Here is a 21,158-nt window from a genome sequence, read left to right as displayed (position 1 = left end):
GGGGGGGGAGGCGGCGGGGCGCTCGGGGTGGGCCGGCGGGGAGGGCGGTGTGTGTGTGTGTGTGGTGGGGTGATGGGGGGGGGTCGGTCAGGACGGAGAGGGCTGTGTAGGTCTTGGGGTGCCGAGCCGGGTGTCAGGGAGACCGAGGGAGTTTTAAATAGTGTGAGAGCTGAGGGCTCGGCCCCAGCCAGCCGACAGGGTTTTTTTTTTTGTTGTTGTTTTTTCATTGGGAATCTTGAGGTCTTGGAGGGGATCCCGGGGTCGAGGACTTTACAGACCCTGTTCATCCGGGCTCGGAAAGGTCCTCTTACAAATACGAGGGCAGAAAAGGGGGCGGGCGTCACGGGGTGGGGGGGAACCTTCGAGCTAAAGGGCTGGAAGGGTTCAAGCCGAGCGAAGGGATTGGGGGGAGTGTTATTGGGTTAGCTGAAATGGATATGTGGGCATCGAGTGGCTTTAGGAATCATTGGAGAGCTAATCACTGCACAGTAAGGAGAGTGAGAGGTGCTCAGCGTTTTTAAGTCAATACCGTGAGGTAGAACTTAATTCTTTTTTAGATACCATGGGGTGGTGGTGGTGGTGGTAGAAAGGGGAAGGTTTAGGCATTAAGTTGGAGGGGTACACACCTGCAGCACTGAGGGACTTCAGATACCACTATTGGAAGAATAACCGGGAGACTAGAATGAATAAGGGTTTTGTCCAAGATGAGAGGACAGCTGAAGATAATCGGGGGGTGGGGGGGATGCAGGACAAGGAACAAGAGGTCTGTCGTTGAAATATTTTGGATGGTGTTAGGGAATTGTAGAAACATCCCGAGGCTTGAAAGGGATAGAAGAGGTACCACCTTTTTTCTTTTCTAACTGTTTAAAAAGGAAGTAAGGTTTTGTGTGGAGTATTTATTTGGGGGTGGGGGATCTCCAGGGTATAACCTAGACTCTGGAGTGGGCGGGCCGGTGGGGGGAGGCCAAGAAGGTTGAGGGCTGGAGAGAGTCTTTAACCAATAATTTGAATAGAAGGCATGCAGCGGGGAATGGAAGGGAAAGGATCATTTCCATCCTTCATTTCTGCTTCTTGCTTATATACTCTTATGAAAAAGTTTAGGGCTTTCTGCCTGAGTAAAAGGCCAGGTTTTGATTCATTAGATCAAAGTAGATCAGATTATGTTAGAGGAATCATTGAGTGTTTTTCAGTGGTACAAGTATTGAAGCAGCTTGTATGATAAAGTTGGGGCTGTTGGGAGACAGTGGCAAGCCACTAAGACTTTTCTGTTGAACTATTATTCTATACTCTTGCTAGGAAACCTAGTTAACTCTTTGGTTTTGTTTTTCTACTTTGGTTTCTTGTGATGGGAAGGTGGTAGCTAACAATTAGGAAGAGAGTCATCTAGTTCAGTGTTGCTAGCTAGCCTTTGTGAAGGCAGGATGGGTAAGGGAGGAAGCCTTGGAAGAATTGTGACCTCTGAAGTGGTATTTGCATCCTGAGGGTGAGAAGTGCCATGAGTAGAACATAGGAATAAATGAGTAAGTGTACAATTAAGTGTTTCTGGCTTTTAGACTGGTGGTGATCCAATTAGGGTGAAAATGACTCTTGGACACATGAAAGGTTTGTACAAGAATATGGGACCCTTGGGCTGGGAAGATAGCTCAGCGGTAGAGTTCATGCCTTGCAAGAATATGGGACCCTTGAATGTTCATCTTAGTTTTTTCATAATTAAAAAAATTGGGGACATAAAATAAGTTGTAATATACAAGTTAGGAAGAGGATAGTGAAATTGATGATGTGTAGAAAAGACAGAAAAAGAATATCTGTATATTTAACAAATTAGTTATCTTATTATGTATGTCATTAAACTAAAAAAAATCTATTTTGAACACACACTATTTCTGTTGCCTTCCTTTTCCCTTTCCTGTGGTGCTGGGGAAAGAACTAAGGGCATTATGCCTGCTGGCCTAGTGCTTTACCACTAAGCTCTCCCTACCTCCCACATATATATGTATATATACACACTTTATATGAGTGTGTATATATATATATGTACTTTATATATACACACTATATATGTACATTTTTTAATTTTAATTTTTATTTATTTTTTGTCAGTCGTGGGGCTTGAACTCTGGGCTTGGGTGCTGTCCCTGTGCTCTTCAGCTCAAGGCAAGTGCTCTACCGCTTGAGCCACAGCACCACTTCCGGTTTTTTAGTGGTTTATTGGAGATCAGAGTCTCACAGACTTTCCTGTCTGGGCTGCCTTTGAACCGTGATCCTCAGATTTCAGCTTCCTGAGTAGCTAGGATTACAGGTGTGAGCCACCGGCACCTGGCTTCTTTTTTATTTTATTTTATTTTATTTTGGGTCCAGTCGTGGGGCCTGAACTCCGGGCCTGGGCGCTGTCCCTCAGCTCTTCAGCTCAAGGCTAGTGCTGTACCACTTGAGCCACAGCGCCACTTCTGGCTTTTTAAATTTTTACTTATGTGGTGCTGAGGAATAGAACCCAGGGCCTCAGGCATGCAAGGCAAGCGCTCTACCACTGAGCCACCTTCCCAGCCCTCTTTTTTATTTTTTAATTGCCCATATATAAGCTCTGATTCTGTTCTTTGTTAAATATCCTTTTAAAGGATTAAGTCTATAGTTTGGGTAGGATTATAATCTTTACTCCGTTTTTTGACTGAATTAGTGTTATTATTTTGTAATTTTCATGAATAAAAATTACTTTCTCTTTTCTTTTTTTGGTGCCAGTCCTGGGGCTTGAACTCATGGCCTGGTTGGTATCCCTGTATTTTTGTGCTCAAGGCTAGTGCTCTAGCCTTGACACAGTTTCACTTCTGGTTTTCTGGTGGTTAATTGGAGATAAGAGTCTCATAGATTTTCCTCCCTAGGCTGACATCAAACCATGATCTTCTGATCTCAGCCTGAGTAGCTAGGAGTACAGGTATATGTCACCAGCAACTGTCCAGGCTCCTCTCCCCTCCCTTCCCCTCCCCTCTTTGTGGTACTGGGGCTGTACTTAATGGGCTTGCTACTTGAGCCACACCTCCAGCAAGCTTTTTGCTGGTTTAATTGGAGATAGAGACTCACACTTTTCTACAGGGTTTGCTTTGAACCAGAATCCTCAGGTCTCAGCTTCCAGAGTAGCTAGGATTGCAGGTATAAGCCACCAGCTCCCAGTAAAACTTACTTAAAAATTATTACTTGGAGCCAGGCACCGGTGACTCACACCTGTAATCCTGGCTATTCAGGAGGCTGAAATCTGAGGATCGAGGTTCAAAGCCAACTAGGACATGAAAGTCCATGAGACTCTTATCTCCAATAAACTACTCAGAAAACCAGAAGTGGCTCTGTGGCTCAAGTGGTAGAGCACTCGAAGGGCTGAGGGACACCACCCAGGCCCAGAGTTCAAGCCCCACAATTGACAAAAATAAATAAATAATAAAAATGAAAAAATTATTACTTGGTTGGGCATTAGTGGCTCATGCCTGTAGTCCTAGTTACTCAGGAGTCTGAGGATAACAGCAAAGCCAGTCCAGGCAGGAAAATTCATAAGACTCTTATTTCCTATTAATTATCAAAAAGCTGGAAGTGGAGCTGTGGCTCAAGTGGTAGAGCACTGCCTTGAGTAAAAAAGTTCAGAGAAAGTACCCAAACCCTGAGTTCAAACCCTAGTACCTGCCAACAACAAAAAGGATTACTGGACTTGAGCTTTGTTTCTCTAAGTTGTATGTTCAATTTAAAGCATATATCATTCTTTTTTTCCCCCTTAAAACATTGTTTTTTTTTTTTAACTCATTTGAAGTGGATTTTTTTTTTTTTAGACTTGGGCTGGGGTGTAGCTCAGTGGTATAGTGTTTGTCTAGCATATAAAAGGCCCTGGTTTATTCTTCAGCACATCAGAAGTATGTGAAATAAATGAAAGTAGGGAGTTGAAATTGCTTATACCATAGTAATGTAGGTGGCTTTCCAAGAAATATGAAATAAAAATGCTTTAAAAATCTTATTTAAATATTAGTTTTGGAGGGATATGTTAGTAAATGCTAAATACAAATCTCATATATTTTCATTCTTGATAGATTGTCACAGGAGATTATTTTTGTTTAGATACCCTAAAATGTAATAAATGATATGCTAAATTAGATTGTGTTTGTAAATTTCATTTTTTCTTATTTCAGATTCAGGAAAATTTTCATGGCAGATTGACATGTTGGTACAACATAGCATTTCAGAGCAGTTGTTAAGACTTCCAGATAACGTAGTTGCAGTGGCTAGGTTGGAATCAAACTATGGCTTAGCATGTGAATTCCTTATTTGGCTTAACTTACAGTTAAGCTTCCCATTTTTAGGGATTTTTTTTCCTTTCCTTTTCTTTTTTTTCGGGGGGGGGGGGAGTGGGGAGGGTCTGGTCATGGGGCCTGAACTCTGGGCCTGTGTGCTGTCTCTTCAGCTCCAGGCTAATGCTCTACCACTTGAGCCACAGCACCACTTCTGGCTTTTTTCTTTTTGCTTATGTGCTGAGGAGTGGAACCCAGGGCCTCAGGCATGCAAGGCAAGCGCTCTACCACTGAGCCACCTTCCCAGCCCTGGGATTTTGTTTTTTTTATGCAGTTACATCTTGTCACTGGTAAAACAAAGGCATGCAAGAAGAGTTACATCTAAACCAACTCAGTGTGATTATTCCCTATAGACAAATTACAAATATCATGTGCTATTAGAACTTATTTATTAGTGTCTATTCTTTTTGTAGATATGGGAAATACCGATTATTCTTTCCAAAAGGAAAGAGAGGATTACAAAAGGAAAAAGAGAAAGGAGCCTAGAAGAAATAATTCTTTTCCTGTTTTAGCTAGTTATGGGAAGACCGTTAATAGGAAAAGATTATTAACACCATTTTTGTTGTCAGTGTAGTAAAAGGGAGGGAAACCATTTCTTAGTCAAAAAATGTACATGTCTGTTCCTTAATGGTTATTTGAACAGACTAAACTAACTGATCTTGTTTGGCATCTTCATCTTTCTCCATCTTCAAAGAATCCTAGATATTTGAGTTAGAGAGAATATGCAGGAATGATGTGATACTTGGAGATGTGTTTTCGTTCTGTCAGAAATGCCTGCTCATTTTAAGTATACAGATTCCTTAAAGATAAGGTTTTAAGTACATTTAGGAAGTAGATAAATGAAGAAATTTCTGTAACTTTAGAAAAAGTTTAGGCAAGCAGTCTTCAGTATCAGACCTGCATTGCTACCAAAACATTGCATTTAATGAGGATATATATTTTTTCTTTTTGTGGTGCTGGGATTCAAACTCAGGATCTAATTCATGTTAGCATTGAGTTATATCTTCAGCTCTTAATGGGAAATTAAAATATATGTATGTGTATACATACATGCATATATACATATATAATCAACATTCCTGCTGTTTGGCTTATTATAAATGTTGTCTTCCTCCTCCCCAGTACTGGGGCTTGAACTCAGTGCCTCTCACTTGCTCAATTTGCTTGGCTGGTGCTCTATTACTTGAGCCATATCTTCAAGTCCAACCCTTTTCTGGTAAGTTGGAGGTAGAGTCATTCATACATTTTTGCCTGGGGTGGCTTTGAACCACAGTCCTCAGGATCTCAGCCTCCTAAGTAACTAGGATTATAAGATTATAGGCATGAGCCACTAGCACCTGCTTCAGGATCTCTCTGCAGATCTGACTGGATTGAAACTACCGAAGTAGTCAAAGCTGGCATCACATTCTGATCCTCCTGGGATCACAAGTGTCTACCATTGATCTACTTCTATGAGTATGTGACTCAGAGCATTTAGTTTCTAGTTCCATAGCTATCTCTCATTCTATGTATGGTTTTGGAAAGATTATCTAATCTGTCTTTTATAAAAAACACATTTGCCTTTTACTTATCTTAGAAACATGGAATATTAATGATGCAGATTATTAAAAGTGCTTTGTATTCTTCTATAATTTTTTTTAATATGAAAATACAGCCAGGTGCTGGTAGCTCACACCTGTAATCCTAGCTACTCAGGAGACTGAGATCTGAGGATCACAGTTCGGAGCCTGCTCAAGCAAAAAAGTCCACGTGAGGCTCTTATCTCCAATTAACCACTCAAAATCTGGAAGTAGCACTGTGGCTCAATTAGTAGAACACTAGACTTAAGCACAAAGTGGCACCCAGGTTCTGAGTTCAAGCTCCACAACTAATTTAAAGAAAATACTTAATCTCTGCAGAAGTAATTGACTTAGTAAAGTTAATCACCACTATCATTTAAAAGTAGTTAGTCAGGGCTGGGAAGGTGGTTCAGTGGTAGAGCGCTTGCTTTGCATGCCTAAGGCCCTGGGTTCGATTCCTCAGCACCACATAAACCAAAAAAAAGCCGGAAGTGGTGCTGTGGCTCAAATGGTAGAGCACTAGCCTTGAGCTGAAGAGCTGAGGGACAGCGCCCAGGCCCAGAGTTCAGGCCCCATGACCAGACCCAAAAAAAAAAAAAAAGTTGTTAGTCAAACTGGGTACCAGTGGCTCATACCTAATACCCAATAATCCTAGCTAATCAGGAGGTTAAAATCTGAAGATCTTGGTTTGAATCCACCCAGGACAGCCAAATCTGATTTATCTCCATTTAACCAGCAAAAGGTGGATATGTGTGGTTCAAGAGCATCAGCTGTGAATGAAAAAGCCAAGCAAGAGGCCTTGAGTTCAAACCCCAGTACTGGCCAGTACTTTTGTCAGGCTACTGAGCTCATAAATAGGAACAGGAATTTCTAGTTAGTGTCATAAACTTGGACATTTTTGTTCATTCTGGCCATATTCTGGTCTTTAAAAATGCAGTAGGTGGCTGGCACTGATGGCTTACACCTGTAATCCTATCTACTCAGGAGGCCAAGATCTGAGGATCACAGTTCAAAGCCAGCCTGGGCAGGAAAGTCCATTAGACCCTTTTTTTTTTTTTTGGTCAGTTGTGGGGCCCGAACTCTGGGCCTGGGCGCTATCTGGCTAGCACTCTACCGCTTGAGACACAGTGCCACTTCTGGCTTTTTCTGTTTATGTGGTGCTTAGGAATTGAACCCAGGGCCTCATGTATGCAAGGCAAGCACTCTACCACTGAGCCACCTTTCCAGACACTCCATGATACTCTTTTTTTTTTTTGTCGGTCGTGGGGCTTGAACTCTGGGCTTGGGCGCTGTCCCTCAGCTCTTCAGCTCAAGGCCAGCGCTCTACCACTTGAGCTATAGCGCCACTTCCGGTTTTCTGGTGGATTATTGGAGGTAAGAGTCTCAGGGACTTTCCTGTCCAGGCTGGCTTTGAACCTCGATCCTCAGATCTCAGCCTCCTGAGTAGCTAGGATTACAGGGGTGAGCCACCAGTGCCCGGCTTAAAATATTTAACACATTGAAGGAAAGTCTTCATTCTTTTTTTTGGGGGGGGGTCCAGTTGTGGGGCCTGAACTCTGGTCCTGGGTGCTGTCCCTCAGCTCTTCAGCTCAGGACTAGAGCTCTACCACTTGAGCCACAGCGCCACTTCCAGCTTTTTTCTTTTTGCTTATGTATTGCTGAGGAATTGAACGTAGGGCCTCATGCATGCAAGGCAAGCGCTCTACCACTGAGCCACCTCCCCGGCCCCATCCATGATACTCTTATCTCCCATTAACCACCAGAAAACTGGAAGTGGCTCAAGTGGTAGAGCACTCCCTTTGAGCTGAAAAGTGGAGGGACAGTGCCCAACCAAAAAAAAAAAAAAATGCAGTAGGACACCGAGTGTGCTGTCATCTTGAAGTACTATTAAAAGAAAGCAAAAGGGCTCACAGACTAGGATTAATTTATTGGTTCATAGTTACTGGTTCAGTGGACATGGCATGTATATTTTGGTTGAACTCTAGAATTTACACACTGCTATAGGTTGACAATCCTTATCAGGTTAAACTCTTGCTAATAATCTCTATAGCTGTCCAAATGGGAGGAAAAATAATCAGCCAGCAGTTGTTGGATCTGATCTCCTGATAAATAAGCTACTAGGATTAAATGATTATTTTGGAGCTACATTCTTTGGGCTTAGAAATACTGATGAATTTCTGAAGTGTACCAGTGTACTAATTCTTCAGAGAATTAGTGTGCCCCCCTTTTTTTTTCTTTTGGTGATGGGGCTTGAATTCTGGGCCTGGGTGCTGTTCCTCAGCTTTTCAGCTCAAGGAGAGCACTCTACCACTTCACCACTTCTGGTTTTCTGACTGGTTTATTGGAGATAAGAGTCTCTCTTGGACTTTCCTGCCTGGTTGGCTTTGAAGCGCAATCCTCAGATCTCTGCCTCCTGAGTAGCTAGGATTACAAGCGTGAGCCACCAGTGCTCAGCTCAGGCTGGCTTTGAGTTGCAGTCCTCAGATCTCAAGTCTTCTGAGAGACTGAGCTAGGTTTACAAATGTGAACCACTGGTGCTTTGTGTGTATGTGTTCTTCAGTTCTTAGTTTGCCTCTTAATGTCTGACTTCTTTCTGGTCCAATAAATAACTTTACAGGCTGGAGGCCTTCCTACCAGTCTTCTCTCAATAACTTACTTATTAGTCTTTTTTTTTTTTTTTTTGGGTCCTGTCGTGGGGCCTGAACTCTGGGCCTGGGCGCTGTCCCTCAGCTCTTCAGCTCAAGGCTAGCGCTCTACCACTTGAGCCACAGCGCCACTTCCAGCTTTTTTTCTTTTTGCTTATGTGGTGCTGAGGAATCGAACCCAGGGCCTCATGCATGCAAGGCAAGCACTCTACCACTGAGCTACCTTCCCAGCCCCTATTAGTCTTTTTTTTACGTCATTTGTTATGGTACCAGGGCTTGAACTGTTCCTTGGCTGGTGTTTTACTGCTTGAGCCATGCCTTAAGTTAATTGGATGTAGATAGTATCTCGGACTTTTCTGCCCCTGCTGGTTATAAATTGATATTGTCAGATCATGGCTTACCCAGTAGCTAGGGTTATAGGCCTGATCCTCCAGCCCATTTATTATTTTGTACAATAATTATTTATATATCTATCCATCACATGACTGAAGGACAAAATCTGCCTCGCTCAAAGTAATTCTATCACCAAACAGGGTATTTGGCACTTAACTAATAGTAAATGTTTAAATGAATGAACACCTCATATGTTTACTTAGATTGGTTGACAATTAGAATAGTAGATTTGGGCTGGGAATACAGGCCAGTGATAGAGTGCTCTGGTTTGATTCTCAGCAACACAGAAAAAGAGGAAACTTTGCATATGTGTGTGGTGGGGAGAGGAGAAAGAGAGAGACCTAAGGCTTGAATTCAGGGCCAGAGAGAGAGAAAGAGAGAGAGAGAGAGAGACAGAGACAGAGACCTAGGGCTAGAATTCAGGGCCTGGCCACTGTCCCTGGACTTTTGAGCTCAGGTTAATTCGTTTCCACTTGAGCCACAACTCTACTTCCAGCATTTTGGTCATTAAGCATCTCATGGGCCAGCTGCTCAAGTCTAGTCCTCGCTACTCAGGAGGCTGAGATTAGAGGATCATGGTTCAAAGTCAGTTTGAGCAGAAAAGTCTGTGATACTGTTATCTCCAGTTAACCACCAGAAAACTGGAAGTGGCACTATGGCTCAAAGTGGTAGAGTGCTAGCCTTGAGCAGAAGAGCTCAGGGACAGCCTTCAAGCCCCACGACTGACAAAAAAAAAAAAAAGTCTTACAGACTTTCTTGATCTGTCTGGCTTCGAACTAGGATATTCAGATCTCAGCCTCCTGAGTAGCAAGGTTTACAAGCATTAGCCACTAATGCTGAGCAGATTTTTGTTTTGTTTTGTGTGCATATTTAGATGGTCCAAATATCTAAACAGATGTGGGTGAATACACATCTTTTTTACCCCAAACATATTTCTTCCATGAGGGCCCCTAATTAACAAGATGAAAGTGCCTATGGTCTGAATGTTGGTGTTCCCCCAGATTTGTATGTTGGAAATTAATTCCCAATGTGAGTGTTAAGACACAGGCCTTTATTATTGCATTACAGAAAAAAATATAAGAGGGAAAAGTAAATTATTTGTGGATACTTTGTTTCTCTTTAGTATGTGAATTTTTTTTTGGTTGGTTGTGGGGCTTGAACTCTTGGCTTAGGCGCTGTTCCTCAGCTCTTCAGTTCAAGGCAAGCACCCTACCATTTGAGCCACAGTGCCACTTCTGGTTTTCTGAGTGGTTTATTGGAGATAAAAGTCTTTCCTGCTCTGGCTGGCTTTGAACTGGTATCCTCAGATCTCAGCCTCTTGAGTAGCTAGGATTACAGGTGTGAACCACCAATGCCCGGTTCAGTATGTAAACTTTTCTGTTAGCAGGCCCAGTGCAAAATTTTCTATCTTGATTTCTCTGAGATTACATCAGAAGCATTTTTTATATTGTACATTGCTTTTATAGCTATCACTTTGGATGCCTAAGATTTTATAAACATCCAACAATAAGAGTGTGATTATCATTAACTCTGTTCTCTGTTACAAGTAATACTGTTTTAATATAATGAGCATGTTTTTGTTAGTATCTCTATCTTCTGTATACCTTTGTTTCCTCTCTAGTTCCCCATAACTGAAATTAACAATATGGATCTATTTTTTTCTTATTCTATGAATATGGATATATTTTCTCTTTTTTTGGGGGGTCTGGTCATGGGGCCTGAACTCTGGGCCTGAGTGCTGTCCCTCAGCTCTTCAGCTCAAGGCTAGCACTCTACCACTTGAGCCACAGCGCCACTTTCAGCTTTTTTCTTTTTGCTTATGTGGTGCTGAGGAATCGAACCTAGGACCTCAGGCATGCAAGGTAAGTGCTCTACCACTGAGCCTCTTTCCTAGCCCCATCATTTTTGGTCCGTTGTAGGGCTTGAACTCTGGGCTTGGGCTCTGTCCCTGGGCTCTTCAGCTCAAGGCAAGCGCTCTACCACTTGAGCCACAGCACCACTTCCCATTTTCTGGTGGTTTATTGGAGATAAGAATCTGACAGACTTTCCTGGGCTGGCTTTGAACCGAGATCCTCAGATCTTCCTGAGTAGCTAGAATTACAGGTGTGAGCCACCGGCTGTGGCTCTCTTTTTCTTTTATTGTGCTAGGTATCAACCCAGGGCCTTTATGTATGCTAGTGAATGTAAACATTTTCAATGACCGTTGCTAAACATTATAATCAGGAGATGCTTTTCCTCCCTGTGACTCAGTAACACATTAGTTGCCTTCTGAAATAATGATCACATTAACATAAAGCTTAAAGTTAGGTCCATATTCAGAAAGATGTAAATTTTTCTTTGAGCAGAAAATGTCTAAGTAGTCTAGGCATTTTTTCCTAAAACCAATCACGAAAATAGCTTTTTAGTAGTATTTCTTGGCTTGGGGTCAAATGTTAGGACCTTTGTTCTTTGATCTTAAAATAATATATATCCAAAATCTGTAATGTTAATATCCTAGCAAATGTATAATACACTTGCAATGGAGAATTCATCAAAAAAAGAAAAATTCAAATTTGAAGTTTTTGCAGATCAGATATTTAAGGACAATATTTTGGTTAGCTTTTCCTAATGAAAATTTTTCCTAATTGATTTTATTTTTAAGATAACTTACATGATAATTAAACATCTTACAGTGTTATTAAGTAGCATGTAAATTTTAAGTTTTCATATTTGTAACTTACATTAAAATTTTGGAGATTTCTTTTTTTAGTGTGACTATTGGTTGAGGCCTAGGATGTATTAATTTGTTGTGTAGGCATACATTTGGAAACTATTTGCTATCTCATATTTCACTTGTGTGGAATTGCTGCTGAGCTTTATCTCTGAAGCCTTGTCCTCTGCTTTGTCTTTGCAAATGTACTGTTGTTTTGTTTTGTTTTTTGGTGCTCGTCCTGGGCTTGAACTCAAGGTCTGAGTGCTCTCCCTGTCCTTTTTGGCTCAAGGCTAGCATTCTGTCACTTAAGCCACAACTCCACTTCTGCTTTTTGGTGGTTAATTTGAGATAAGAGTCTCATGAACTTTCCTATATGGAGTCATAAACCATTCCTGAGCTTTGTTCCAAATTAGTAGCTAAACTGCCTTAAGTACTCATTTTGGGTTGTTTTTGGTACAGAGAAAAGCGATAATTTGGGCAGCACAGAGATGGTTTTGTATTTTTCTTGTAATCTATTAAGAGTCTTATTTTGTGACACACTGGAAATCTTGTGAGCTACTATTAGACATACATTTGGAAATTGTGTTTGCTATTACAGTATTTTAGTGATCAGTTTATGAAGATTACCTAGTAGGAGGTAGGTGTGGAAGCATAACAATCCAGGTAGTGTAGAAAATTATAAAACGAAACTCTCAAATGGACTTAAGTTTCACCATCTGATTAGTGTGACTTATTTCATACTTAAGATTTCCTGCATAACATACTTAATCAGTACATCTGAGGAGTTTTTAAATTTAAATGCTCTGATTCCTTTGACTGTAAACATGCTTTTGTATTTGCAGAATGCTGTTATTAACAATCATTTGGTTAATTCCCATTAAGCAATTGTGTAGAATCTGTAATCATTCTTTTCCAAGTCTAGTCTTTTCTTTTTCCTTTTTGGTGCAGGCACTGGGGCTTGAACCTAGAGCCTTGCACTCTTGGCTTTTGCCCAAGGCTGGCACTCAACCACTTGGACCACAGCTTCACTTCTGGCTTTTTGGTAATCACTTTGCTGCCTTGATCCTCAAATCTCAGCCTCCTTAGTAGCCAGGATTATAGGCATGACACACTAGTACTGGGCCCAAAATCTAGTCTGTTTTCTCTTCTCTTTTGCTCTCGCTCTCGCTCTCGCTCTAGCTCTAGCTCTCTCGACATGCTGGTCCTTGGGCTTGATCTCAGGAACTGGATACTGTCTCTGAGCTTTTTTGCTCAAGACTAGCACTCTACCACTTGAATCACAGCTCTATTTAAAGCTTTTTGGTGGTTAATTGGAAATAAGAGTCTCACTGACTTTCCTGCCCCTGCTAGCTTCAAACTGAGATCTAGATCCTCAGATCTCAGTCTCCAAAGTTGCTAAGGATTATAAGGATTATAAATTGCTAAGTCTCCTAAGGATTATAGGTGTGAGCCACCTATACCTCCCCTGTTTTGATATGTTTTGCCTGTCTATTTACCCTTAACTATTTTTTTTTTAAGTCCATGCCAATACATACTAGGACTTGAAATCAGGGCCTCCTGTTTTCCCTCAGTCTTTCCACTCATGGCTGGCACTCTTAACTGTCACTCGTCCACTTTTTGCTGGTTAATTGGAGATAATAATCTCATGGATTTAACTGACCAGATTGCTTCAAAGTGATCCTCCGATCTCAGCCTCCATAGTAGATGATAATTGCAGGTGTGAGCCATCTGCCCCTGTCCCATCTTGATTTTTAATACCATAATATCAATTCTATTTCATCAAAAGCAGCCTAAACTCTGTGTTTATGTCTGTATACTAAATTATTGTAAACAAAATACTGGACCTTTTTAGCTCACTCCAGTTAATCTAATAATCTGGGTATTTTTCCTGTTTCTTTCTTTTTTTTTTTGTCGGTCATGAGGCCTGAACTCTGGGCCTGGGCTCTGTCCCTCAGCTTTTCAGCTCAAGGCTAGTACTCTACCATTAGAGCCAAAGTGCCACTTAGGACTTTTTCTGCTTATGTGGTGCTGAGGAATCGAACCCAGGGCCTCACACATGCAAGGCAAACACTCTACCACTGAGCTACCTTCCTAGCCCTTTCTTGTTTCTTAATAGAAAACTCTTTATTTCTACCCAGCGTTATATATATCAGGTCATTAGACTACTTAAAAATTCACCAGAAAAATAACATGACATTTTCTGCTTTCTTTTTCCTATATATTTTTCTGTGTTACACTATCCTTATCAGAATCTTAGCTTTCTGAGTAAACATAGAAATGTCATTTTTTTTGAACATTGATTGGGATTATAATGGTCTGTTATTCTTAGGTGAAATTAAGTCTCCCAGTACATCTATTTTAAGGAATAGCAAAGATGATCATGGCATGTGTGGTATTTTTTTGAAGATGGAATTGCATATCGCTATCTTTTTTTGTTTTGATTTTAGTCAAATTTTAAAAATAAAAATCACATGTTTAAGATGTTCCTTTTTAAAATGTTGAAATACATATGTATTGAAAAATGATTAGTACAGTTAAGGTAATTAACATATTAATCTTCCTCACATAGCTTATCTTTTTGTGTGTACTGTATATGGTTAGAACCTTTAAGATGTACTCACTTAGAAAATGTAAATATATCACTTCCTAACCCTGCTGCTATCTAGATAGTGGAGGCTGCCATGTGTTCTCTCTCTGGGAGAAATAAAGCTCCTCTAATAAACCTTGTAATAGTCTTTCTCCTGTGCCTGCCTGCCTCCACGTGATTCCCTGGCATGGATGTGAAACATCCTTTCATTGATCTTTTCATTGGTGGCCTTACGGGGCTAGGTTCCCCAGTGGATTTGCTACCCCCCTCCACTTCGGATGGGGGTCCGACCAGCTTCCCCTGGACCTAACCTGAGAGCCTACACTGATGGCCAGAGGACCAACAAGCAGTGGCAAGAATATCTGATCCACCCAGTAGCATGGATAGCCAGTTTGCTCCAAGAACATCTTCTAAACTGTCCAGAAGCCATCTTGAACATTTTTACCAGGCTTCTTAAGTCAAACAAGAATAGAGGAGCAACCACATTCTCTCCCTCTGCAACAGCGCTGGCCCCACTGTGGACCTGGGGAATGGCTCACCTTCCATGGAACCACTATGAACAGGACAGATCCAACAAAGAGACACACAGAGTCTATGCAATTTAGGCTTTGAACTTCTTAGTTTGAAATTTTGCTGCCACAGGGTGATGATGTATAAAATTGATATGTTGTAAATTATGTTTTTATTATTTTAAGTACTTATACAGGAAGTTGCCATTCTACCGTTTATGAGTTCAATTCATCATGATAGCCTTTTCATCATTCTCATCCATTCCTACAGAGAAAGTTGACTCTTGAATTGTCCACACTGTCTAAATAACTGAAAGAGAGCTAAGTCAGGGGTCTAATTTCTGGGTATTAAAGAAATCTATCAAAGTGGGATATCACTTGGGTTATCAAAGTGGTTGTTATTGATGAGGCACTCTGATTATTGTTGTGACATTATAAAGCTTCAGTTGAAATAGAAGATTAAAAAAAATGTAAATATACAACATGTGTACATTCACTTTAGAATTTAGCTATTGAATATGCTAAAGTGATCTGTCCTAATTCTCCAAATTTTATTTGTTTATTTAGTGTTGGTCTTGGGGCTTGAACTTAGAGTCTGGCTGCTGTCCCTGAGCTTTTATGCTCATCCATTTGAGTCACAGCTCCACTTCAGGTTTTTGGCGGTTAATTGGAGATAAAAGTTTTTTGGACTTTCCTGTTCTGGTTGGTTTTGCTTATAGATCCTTAGATCTCAGCCTCCTGAATAGCTAGGATTATAGGTAAGTGCCACAAGCTGCAGGGCCCAATTTTGTTATTAGTATTTCATTTTTGCCACTTCTAACAGTCTAGCACACTTTAACCTTTGCTTATAATTCTTAAAATTAGCTCTGTTTTGTTAAATTGACAGTAAATGAAATTTAGGTGCATAGATCTTTAGAGAATAGGGCTTTTTTAAATTTAAAAAATTTTTATTGTCAGTTGTGGGGCTTGAACTCTGGGCCTGTGTGTTGTCGCTGAGCTCTTGAGCTCAAGGCAAGTGCTCTATCATTTGAACCACAGCACCACTTCTAGTTTTCTGGAGGTTAATTGGAGGGAGATAAGAGTTTCAGGGACTTTCCTGCTCAGGCTTGGAACACTGATCCTTAGATGGAAGCCTCCTGAGTAGCTAGGATTATAGGTGTGAGCCACAGCCACCATCGCCCAGTGAGAACCAGCCTTTCCCATGAAAATATTGACAATAAAAGACTATGTTTTATTGAAGCATGATCTTGAAAAATTAAAAGGTAAAGGTGTTACCTTGATTTTTCTTCTCCTTTTCTAATCATAAAATTTGATGGAAATGTAATTGATACTATTCTAATTTTTTTGTATAGTACTGGGGCTGGCATTCTATCACTTATGCCACCCTTTCAATCTAGCTTTTTCTTTTCTTTTTTTGCTGGTTAATTGGAAATAGAGTCTTAAACTTTTCTGCCTGGGCTGGTTGCCATCAGCACTGGGCAGTGGTTAATACTCTAAAGATGAAACCTTTTAATTTTGTAGTTGACAGTGAAAGACTTAATGATTATTATACAAGGTTAGATTGAATATTGTTTTATAGGGAGTTGAACGCTTAGCATAATTGTTTTATTTACTACCATCCTGATTTTTTTCATTTTATCTTTATAACAGCCCTATGAGGCCACAATAGGTAAGAGTTGTTTAACTATGCATTCATTGAGAAATAAGAACTTTTTGGAAATGAAGAGCTTTTAGTTTCATAGGATACAGAGAAACATTAAGGCTGACAAATTGGCATATGTTAGAAGTTGGCAAGCGCAGAGCATATGCTTCCCTGAAATGGGAGATACTTTTGGCTTTCAAAGTCAGGTTACTACTGACTTGAAAAAATGTGAAGCAGATAAGGTTCTCTTCTATTTCTAGCCCCTAGATCTTTCCTTTGTTTGTAGCTTGAAATATTTGCCCCTTGTATTTAAGGAGTCATCTTCCTCTTTTCACTTTTAAAAATTTTATTTACTTTTTTGCTGGTACCAGGGCTTGAACTCAAGGCCTCAAACCCAGGGCCTTACACTCTTGCTTGATTTGATTGCTCACAGATAATGTTCTACCATTTGAGTTCTACCATTTGAGCCATCCATGCTTTGAGGCCTGCTTTTTGCTGGTTAACTGGAGTTGGAGTCTTGCAGATTTTCCTACCTGGGCTGGCTTTGAACTTTAAACTTATAACTCTTGGCCTTCTCTGAATAGCTAGGATTACAGGTGTGAACCTTCAGCTTGTTTTCACTTTCTGCAAAGATTTTCTATGTTCAGAGGATTAGCAGTGGAGTAGATGGCCATTTTGGGATGCTGGAGCTTGTGGTTGTAGGGAATGGTGCTTTGACAAAAGGGGAAATCTGTCCTATATTTTCTCTGTTTTTTCTCATTGGTCACATGGAAACAGTTCTTGAGTGTGTTATGAATAGTGCTGGAGCCAAATGACAAGAATCAGGTTCCACTGTTGTCATTGAGAGAACAAATAAACATACATCCTTATCTAAGATTCTTGGTATAATTACAACCTTTGAAATAAGAGACAAGCTAGTTATTTTGTAGAAATAAGCAGAAAAAGAAAATCTGACAGTATGTATGGGCTGTTGGTTAACAGTAGTTGCTTGTGTTTGCAGTCACTTTCAAAAATACAGCTTTGATATTCAGTTTTCCAAAGTAGGGTGACTTCATTAATGATGCCACTGTTTGAAAACAGTGTTTTGAACTTTTTGTTTTCTCTTTGTCTACCTAGATGTGATGCTGACCCCTCCGCCTTAGCCAACTATGTTGTAGCACTGGTCAAGAAGGACAAGCCTGAGAAAGAATTGAAAGCCTTTTGTGCTGATCAACTCGATGTCTTTTTACAAAAAGGTAATTATTGTGGACCTTTATTAAGTATTTAGATTGAATTTAAAACTTCTTGAAAAGAGGAGGACACAGTGGCACCTGTGTAATCCTAATACTCAAGAGGCCGAGGCAGAAGATGGTGAGTTCTAGGCCAGACTGGGTTACAGGCAAGACCCTTTCTTAAAAACAAAAAACAACAAAAATCTTGTTAAAGGTATAGCTTTATAGGAAGGAAAGTAATCAGGTTCCTTTGAATGCTTTATATACCCAATCTTGTGTAATTACTGTTTATGTGTTTTGGCAGAAGAGGTTTTTTTTTTTTCCCCTTTTCCTTTTATCTTCTTCCTTTTATTGAGACGGTGACTGCTCTAATTCCTTTAGGTTATTCCGGTCTTTTATAGCTCTTGGCAGAGCCTAGTTGAAGTAGACTAGGAACAGTTACAGTGAAGGTGTTTATTCTTGCTAAGATAATGAACCCATCATTTTTTTTGATTTTTTTGTTTTTCCCTCCTTTTCTTCTTGTCTATGGCTTTTTATCCAAGAAGATATGAACATAATCCTTTTCTCTTTCCACCTTTCTGTGTTATACAGAGCATCCTTGAGATTTCCTTCCTTTGCTTTCTCTTAAATATCTCCTACTTTCCTGCTGCACTTGTTTCACTACCATCACATTGACCCTTTCCTGTGTTTTGAATATGGCAAAATATGTCTCCAGCTCAGTGCCTTTGAACCCATTTTACTTTTACCTGAAAGATAGAGTGCTCCCTTGCTTCTTTTTGGTCTCTCTTCAAATGTCATCTCTGGATAGTTTTCCTTGTGTACCCTTTATTTACTGTAGAGCACCTCATGCTCCTAGTCACTTCATCCTTCTTCCGACACTGCTTTCTTTTTCATGATACTCATTGTTCCTGCCATACATACATACATACACACACACACACACACACACACACACACACACATACATATATAATTTGTAATTAATAATTATTTTTGTTGGTCGTGGTGCTTCAACTCTGGGCCTGGGCACTGTCCCTGGGCTCTTCAACTCAAGGCCAGCGCCCTACCACTTGAGCCACAGCATCACTTCTGGCTTTTTGGTGGTTAATTGGATCTGAGAGTTTTCACAGACTTTTCTGCTTAGGAAGGCTTTGAACCATGATTCTTAGATCTCAGCCTCCTGAGTAGCTAGGATTACAGGTGTGAGCCACCAGCACCTGGCTCTGTCCTATATTTTTTGCCTATTTGTCCTCCTCCCTTTGTCTTCCCTTGTTGAAAATAAAGACTTGATTTGTCAATGTTTGAAAGTATTATCAAATGAATGAATAGGAGTGTGGATCACACCAGTTGAATTAGATATTGGTGATGAAATACCCTTTAATTCAAATATCTACAGAAGACAAAAAGACAGAAATTGGCTTCTTATTCATAAGACACAGAGTTACTTTTTTCCCCACATATTTTAAGGCTTTTTTGGTATAAAACAAAATGAAAGCAAATACTGAAATCATACAGAATTCTTCCATAATATGGATTCTAAATGCATTCTAAATGTATTAACTTTAAAAATGAGTCTTATATTAAGTGTAGAGTTGTGAAAAAAAAAGCAAAAAATATAGAAAAGATATTTTGGGTAAGAAGCAAATGTATGTGTGGATAATTCAGAAAATCTGCTTATAAAAAGTTTGCTTACTTTTTATTATGAAAGAAGTACACATGAGGAACTGTAAAATACAACTCTTTGCTGGGTGCTGGTGGCTCCACCTGTAATCCTAATTACTCAGAAGGTGAGATCTGAGAATCATGGTTAGAAGTCAGCTCAGGCAAGAAAGTCTTATCTCCAGTTAAACGTCAGAAAACTGAAAGTCGAACTGTGGCTCAAAGTGGTAGAGAGTTAGCTTTGAGCAGAAAAGCTCAGGACAGTGCCCAGGCCTATGACCAACAAACACACACATACACACACAAAATCCCACCAACTTAAAATGTGTTTTTGTTCAGGTAGTTGTACAAAAAAGTTACCATGCGGCAAATCTGTTTGTATCTTGATTGATGTCAACGCTTTCAACATTTTCCCCCATCCCTCTCAACCTAATAGAAAATAGACCTTAAAGGGAAGAAAAAAAAAGATTACCACAGAGACAAAAATCACTGTTACCATGTTGGTGTATGGTTTTCTAGAGGAGCATTGTCCAGTAGAGCTTTCTTCAGTGGTAGATAGGGATAATACCTGCATTTTTCTTATGCAGTGGTCATTAGGCCTTCCTGGCTATTCAGTCCTTGAAATATGGTGCATAAGGCTGAGAAACTGAGTTTTAAACTTTGTTTGATTAATGTAAGTAGCTACACATGACTGTATTAGATTATTGGTTGGTACAGTTCAGATAGATGTCTGTGTTTATATTACATATTAAGGTGATATTAAATGAAAGTATACTTTGTAATTCCTTCCTCTTCCCTCCCTTCCACTCCCTTCTTCCCTCCCCTCCTTCATCTCCTTTTTCTTCTTTCTTTTTACTAGAGCTTGAACTCAGGGCCTCACTCTGTCACCTAGCTTTTTTACCCATGTCTGGACTTAACCACTTCAGTTACACCTCCAGTTCTCTCTCTCCCTCTCCCTCTCTTTCCCTCTTCCCTCACCTCTCTGTTTCTCTCTCTTTTTGCTGGTGCTGGGGCTTGAACTACCATTTAAACCACAGTTCCATTTCCAGCTTTTTGGTGATTAATTAGATATAAGAGTCTCATGAACTTTGTTGCCTGGGCTGGCTTCAAACTGTGATCCTCAGAATTCAGCCTTCTTGAGTAGCTAGGATTACAGGTACAGGCATATGAGCTACTGGAGCCCAGTCATAGTTCCCCTCCACTCCCCTCCCTTCCCCATCTTCACTAAAGTACTTTTTTCCCATATTGGGAATTGAACTCAAAACCTCTCTAGGTGGATATTCTCCCTTTTGCCTTTAGGGTAGGTGGGATGATAGTTATGTGTCACCATGCCTGGCTTGTTTTTCACTCATGGCTAGTGCTCTACTATTTGAGGATGTTTCCAGTTCCCTAGGGTTTTTTTTTCTGGTCCTGGGGCTTGAGGGTGTAGGCTCTGTCCCTGAGCCTCTTTGTGTTCCAGGCTAGCGGCTCTACCACTTGAGCCATAGCACCACTTCCAGCTTTTTCTTTAGTTTATTGGAGAAAAGAGTCTCATGGACTTCTCTGCCAGGTCTGGCTTTGAAATGCAATCTTCACATCTCAGCCTCCGCAATAGCTAGGATTACAGGTGTGAGCCACCAGCATCTGGCCTCTAGCTTGTTTTTGAGATAAGGTCTTGCTAATTTTTTCTTTTCTTTTTTTTTTGGTCGGTCGTGGGGCTTGAACTCTGGGCCTGGGCGCTGTCCCTCAGCTCTTCAGCTCAAGGCAAGTGCTCTACCACTTGAGCTACAGCGCCACTTCCGGTTTTCTGGTGATTTATTGGAGATAGGAGTCTCATGGTCTCTCCTGCCCGGGCTGGCTTTGAACCTCGATCCTCAGATCTCAGCCTCCTGAGTAGCTAGGATTACAGGCGTGAGCCACCAGCGCCCGGCTTGCTAATTTTTTCTGGGATGGCCTCAAA

The 21,158-nt window shown here is 40.6% G+C and overlaps 1 protein-coding gene across 4 annotated transcripts in view; it reads left to right on the top strand.

The window, feature by feature from the left end:
* The window catches only part of Rbm27 (RNA binding motif protein 27), a 64,665-nt gene that overhangs the window by 453 nt on the left and 43,054 nt on the right, over nucleotides 1–21,158 (top strand). For all 4 annotated transcript variants that reach the window (XM_013025566.1, XM_013025565.1, XM_013025567.1 and 1 more), the window contains exon 2: nucleotides 17,466–17,584. In XM_013025566.1, coding sequence (XP_012881020.1) covers nucleotides 17,466–17,584 — 119 coding nt within the window. The remainder of the gene's footprint in view (nucleotides 1–17,465; nucleotides 17,585–21,158) is intronic.

Source organism: Dipodomys ordii, unplaced genomic scaffold (assembly GCF_000151885.1).
Source record: "Dipodomys ordii isolate 6190 unplaced genomic scaffold, Dord_2.0 Scaffold85, whole genome shotgun sequence".
Lineage (NCBI taxonomy): Eukaryota > Metazoa > Chordata > Mammalia > Rodentia > Heteromyidae > Dipodomys > Dipodomys ordii.
This window is presented reverse-complemented; position numbering and strand designations above follow the sequence as displayed.